The 5,535-nt window shown below is 32.6% G+C and overlaps 2 protein-coding genes across 2 annotated transcripts; both read left to right on the top strand.

The window, feature by feature from the left end:
• The first annotated feature begins 491 nt into the window (after positions 1-491).
• LOC132735900 (phosphatidylinositol 4-phosphate 5-kinase-like) lies at positions 492-2,233 on the top strand. The gene is made up of 3 exons (XM_060722931.1): positions 492-639; positions 1,090-1,654; positions 2,112-2,233. Exons 1-3 carry the CDS (start codon positions 552-554, stop codon positions 2,137-2,139), a joined length of 681 nt encoding a protein of 226 aa, XP_060578914.1. The 5' UTR covers positions 492-551; the 3' UTR covers positions 2,140-2,233.
• A 2,009-nt stretch (positions 2,234-4,242) lies between these two features.
• Positions 4,243-5,287, top strand: LOC132735896 (uncharacterized). The gene is made up of 2 exons (XM_060722923.1): positions 4,243-4,756; positions 5,198-5,287. Exons 1-2 carry the CDS (start codon positions 4,431-4,433, stop codon positions 5,223-5,225), a joined length of 354 nt encoding a protein of 117 aa, XP_060578906.1. The 5' UTR covers positions 4,243-4,430; the 3' UTR covers positions 5,226-5,287.
• The last annotated feature ends 248 nt before the right edge of the window (positions 5,288-5,535 follow it).

The raw sequence follows: 5,535 nt of genomic DNA, 5'->3' as shown, positions 1-5,535 counted from the left end.
TCAAAATCGCATCATCCAAATCCTTGTCCAACATTTCTAAAAGGGTAAATATCCGTTTTATCCCAGGATGGGGATTCGAGAAAAAAAAACCAGGAACAATTCACCCTTATTTTTTAGCCGTTTTATATTGAATGCTGAATAAATACATACATAAAACAGAAGTTGACAAGTTTACATGTATGTTAAATTACTCTGGAATAAAAATCTAATTTTAGAATGAAATGTGAATTTTGAGTTTGATTGAAATTCCTGTGAAAACACTGGACATCAATCGAACCATTGACTTTCCATAAGTTTTAATCAGCATCCAGAAGCCTACCATCTACAACTAGACCAGGCTGGACATTTACACCAAATAAAATAGTTCAAAATCTGCACAATAAAATAAACGAGTCAATGAATGAATCACGAAATCACAATTTAGCCGCCCATTTACAATTTATGACAGCGTGACGTCTACTTTTGTTACGTCAACAGTAACTTTACGTCATATGACGTTAGTTTTTAATGTGCCGCGCTAGCAACGAGTTTATTTAACAATTCAGGAAGCAATGTTTCGAAAATATTTCGAAGATCAGGGTATGTCAGACTCCAGAGATAGTTGGTATAAGCCTAATATGCTCTACAATATTCATTACAGTAAGTATTTCTTTATACAGAATTTTTGTAATAAATGATCCGTGACAACAATTATGTTTTTACTTTGAAGTGTTTATTTTTCAAAATGATATGATTACATGATGCGTCAAGTGTGTCTAAGATAAATAGATATTATTTTTAATACAAGTTTTAAAAAAATAGTTTGTCCTTAAAAATATTTACAATTTTTTCTTTCGGATATTTCAATTTATTTCTTTTTTTTTCTTTTTCATCTTTTTTCGCTCACTAATTATAACAAATATAAAGAATAGAAAATGGTAATTAAAAGGAATCTAAAATAATCTCTTACAGAACATGTTTTTTTCGGCACAGCATTATCGCATAACTAATTGTATAAACGGCCGATTACTCTTGGTAAATTTTTAGATGGAAAAAGATCATTCATGTCTTTTATGAGCATAAATCTAAATTTTTCGTTTTGATTTCCAGGACCATCAAAACCAAAAGACCCACCAAAGTTCAAAGTTATTACAAAGCTATTTAACCCCAGTATATGTACATGTGGTGATCACGGGTGTGAGCCTCATTACAGGATGGAAAGGGAGGTTGTTTGGCTGGAAAAAGAGGTCGACAGTAAAACAGGAAGGGATATGCAGGAAGTTGACAAAATGGTCGTCATGGCAGCATCGAGTAACAGCAATATCAATGAAATCACAAAGAAATTGGAGATCTGCGAAGATGATAATAATGAAGAGAAGTCCAACGGGGAAGATAATGATGATGATGAAGATGATGACAACGACGATGACAGTTATGATGGTGGTGACAACAATAATGTTGCTGCCGCTGATGATGACGACAATGATGATGATGATGGTGATGATGACGACGATAATAATGCTGCTGCTGCTTCTGATGATGAATACGATACTGGTGATGTTTCTGAGATTGGTGCGACTGATGACAAAGAAGTTCTTATTAGTTCTGATGAGGAATATGGATCAGCTTTTGGCATTCTGATGGTGTACTGTAACAGCGAGATTCATTCTACATGGTATGTTGTCCAAGTTGATAAAATCATCTTCAGAGTACTAAAGCTATTACATTTTTGTCATTAATCATAATATTATTTGTCATTATTATACTAAATGTTATATTACTGTTTATAAGGTACATGTAGTTGGATTTTTTTCTGATTTATCATAGTACTACAGTATATGTAGAAGAATCAAAACAACGCATTTTTTTATTCTTGTGACTTCGTTGTTACAATAAGTCAATAACATTATGAATGTTTGCTGTCGCAGTTGAATCTGATCTTAATTATAAAGCTTTTTGGCTAGAAATATTATATATCGATATAGCACATGTTAAATTAACGAAATGAAATAAGATAAACTTCATGTAGTGTACGAATGATTCATTTTGCCGCGCAAACTACAAATAATAACATACATGTACATAGTTATGATACAATTCTGATTATAGTTTTCTTTCTTCATCTATTACAGGGATGTCAAAGAATGCAACAGCTACTAGATACACGATGAAACTTTTGAAATGATTTGTTTTTTCATTATTTTTTTCTCCAGTAGTATAATTAATCAGTATGTGAACTTTGATATTGCGTTGTGTTTTCTTTTCCAATTCCGTGTAAAACAAATTTACATTCTTGTACCGGTGTGGCCCAGTTTGTGTGAAAAATCTGAAAAAGAAAGATACTCATAGTCAGGACAATGTAAATAAGTGAAAAATGCAATCTGTTATACAATGTAATGGGAAGCGGAATATCCTAGAAATATTGAAAATTATATAGATCGCCCAACACAGCTGGAAAATCCACAAGCGTTGAGGCTGTTCCCCGTCTGCTGTGGTTACACCTCCCTGTCACCGTTAACAGTAGAAGCAGGAAATCGGTTAAAATCTTAGAACCGTTCATATGCAATACATTACACTTAGAGGCACTTATAACACGACACTCACATTTTTCTGTATAAATAGGTTATTTTTGGACGGATTTTATTCAAATTTAGACTATTCAAAATTCAACATATCACACATACTACTTAGAATTATATTTCGATTCATTGATAAAAAATAGAAAAATTAACAAAACAAATAGGCTGCTGTAAAATGAAAAATGACAGAATGACTGTAAAAATAGTAACAAAATGAACAGTCTGAATCCCACTAAATCTGTATGTTAACCAGATTTGATACTTCGTGTGTCCTCCCATATACTTCGTGTGTCCTAACAAAATAAACACCTCAGCCTTACAGTTCTCTATTCCTAAACAAGGGCTTGCTCGAGTTCCAGCAAATTGTGAGGGCACCTGGTCGCTTTCTCACACGCCTGTCAATTCATTCAACAAGTGTGATGTTAAGATCTGGTGACTTGGGATGCAGGAGTTGCTCAAGGAAGTCCTTATTCAGGAATGGAGAAATATTCCCCAAGCTTAGATGTTGATTCAGCTTGTCTTAAATCAAGTCTTACTCGCATTGCTTCTTGCACGAAATGCACGTGGAAATCGTGACATGTATTGGCTCACAAATTTAAGCGTGTTGGCTCTACTGTCTACACAACGTTAAAGCCGTGAGTTTCAAAGATTCTTTGCACGAATATTACATTCATTTTATGTCGTCGCATGGTTATGTAAGGGAGACTACTGCTGTGGATATTCATAAACTGGCATACAGAGTTGCTTTTCTTGAAACGTTTTGCTTTTCTAGCCCTTCAGTGCTATACAAGTGCTTTTACTCTCTTTAGTGAAACAAATTTCAAATTCAAAATCGCATTCCAAGATTTATTATGAGGGTAAATGTCAGTTTTACACCTAGTTCTGTATTCACAAACAGTTGATAGAGAAAAAAAACAGAAACAATAATTATTCACTATTATTATAATTATTTTGTTTTCTTTGCATTAAGCTGTTTATATTGAATGCTACACAAAACAGAAGTTGACGCTAATAGTTTCACTAGTTTACATGAATGTTTAATTACTCTGGCGTAAAAATAAGGAATAACATTTTCAATCTTTATTGGAGCATCTTTTACAAATCCCATTTCTTTGGGAAAAACATGCAACTTGTTTAAACGGAGTCGTCACCGCAATAATTTCCTGTCAATTTCTACCAAAGTGCAAAATAGATAACAACCTATCATATAGACTATGATATGGATTCAGATTTTGATTGAAATTCCTAGCCTAATATGCTCTACAATATTCATTACAGTAAGTATTTCTTTATACAGAATTTTTGTAATGAAATGATCTGTGAAATAGTTTGGACAGCAATTTATGTTTAACTTTAAAAATATTATATATTTTCTTTCGGGTATTTCAATTTATTTCTTCTTTCCTCCATCTCCTTCTTCTTCTTCTTCTTCTTCTTCTTCTTCTTCTTCTTCTCCTTCTTCTTTTCTTCTCTTTCTTCTTCCTATTCTTTTTATTGTTCACCGTCATCTCCCTTTTCGTCCAACTTAATATGAGATTTATGACACTTCAAGAAAACGAATCAAAAATAACGCTTAAAAGGAATGCTAAATAATCTATTACAGAACATCTCCCAAACACGATATTGTCGCCTAACAATTTATACAAAGAATATTAGATCAGTCTTGGCTTTATGTGAGTATATTTGATTTCAGGCGCACCAAAACCAAAAGACCCACCAAAGTTCAAAGTTATTACAAAGCAATTTAACCCAAGTATATGTACATGTGGTGATCACGAGTGTGAGCCTCATTACAGATTGGAACGAGAGGTTGTTTGGCTGGAAAAAGAGGTCGATTGTAAAACAGAAAGGGAGTTGAAGGAAGTTGACGAGATGGCCGACATGGTAGCATCAAGCAACAGTAGAATAAATGAAATCACACAGAAATTTGAGCTCTGCAAAGATGTTGATAATGAAGAGCTGTCTGACGGGGAAGGGGAAGAAGAAGAAAAATATGATGATGATAATGATGACGATGATGATCACGATGAAGGTGATGACAACGATGCTGCTGCTGATGATGATAATCACGATGTTGCTGAGGGATCTGAGATTGGTGCAACTGATGACAAAGTAGTTATTGTTAGTTCTGATGAGGAATATGGATCAGCTTTTGGCATTCTGATGGTGTACTGTAACAGCGAGATTCATACTACATGGTATGTTGTCCAAGTTGATAAAATCATCTTCAGAGTACTAAAGCTATTACATTTTTTTTTCATTTATCATAATATTATTTGTCATAATTATACAAAATATTACTTTTTTCAAGGTACTTAATTGTATTTTGGATTTTTTTCTGATTTAATCATAGTACAGAACATGTATTTAGTTCTGAATAACGCATTTTTTAATTGTTTTGACTTCGTCAACAATAACAATATCAACGTTTGTTGTAGCTGTTAAATCTTATCTTAATTATAAAGCTTTTTGGCTAGAAATATTATTTATAGCAAATGTTTAATTAACGAAATGAAATAAGAAAAAAATCATGTACGAATGATTCATTTTTATTTTATATTTTGCAGCGCAAACTATATATATGTACATATTAACTATAATACAATTGTGATTATTTTCCCTTTCTTTATCTATTACAGGGGTGTCAAGGAAAGCAACAGCTACTAGATACACGATGAAACTTTTGAAATGATTTGTTCAAATTCTTTTTTCCAATGGTACAATTAATCAGTGCTAGTATCTAAATTTTGATACTGTGTTATGTTTTCTTTTTCAATGCCGTGTAAAGCAAATCAATATTCTTGTACCACTGTGGCACAGTATGTTAAAGATTCATTTTAAAAATCTGAAAAGTAAAGGTACCCGGTATTCAGGACAACAATGATAATAAGTTTATAAAATTTAAAAAGTGGATCACACTTTTCGCTTTTCATACGTCATCTTAACTTTCTAGAAATATTGTCAATCATACAGATCA

This window comes from Ruditapes philippinarum, unplaced genomic scaffold (assembly GCF_026571515.1).
Source record: "Ruditapes philippinarum isolate M1 unplaced genomic scaffold, ASM2657151v2 ctg413_1_1_1_1, whole genome shotgun sequence".
Lineage (NCBI taxonomy): Eukaryota > Metazoa > Mollusca > Bivalvia > Venerida > Veneridae > Ruditapes > Ruditapes philippinarum.
The sequence above is the reverse complement of the archived record's forward strand: the minus strand, read 5'-3'. Positions and strand labels throughout refer to the sequence as shown.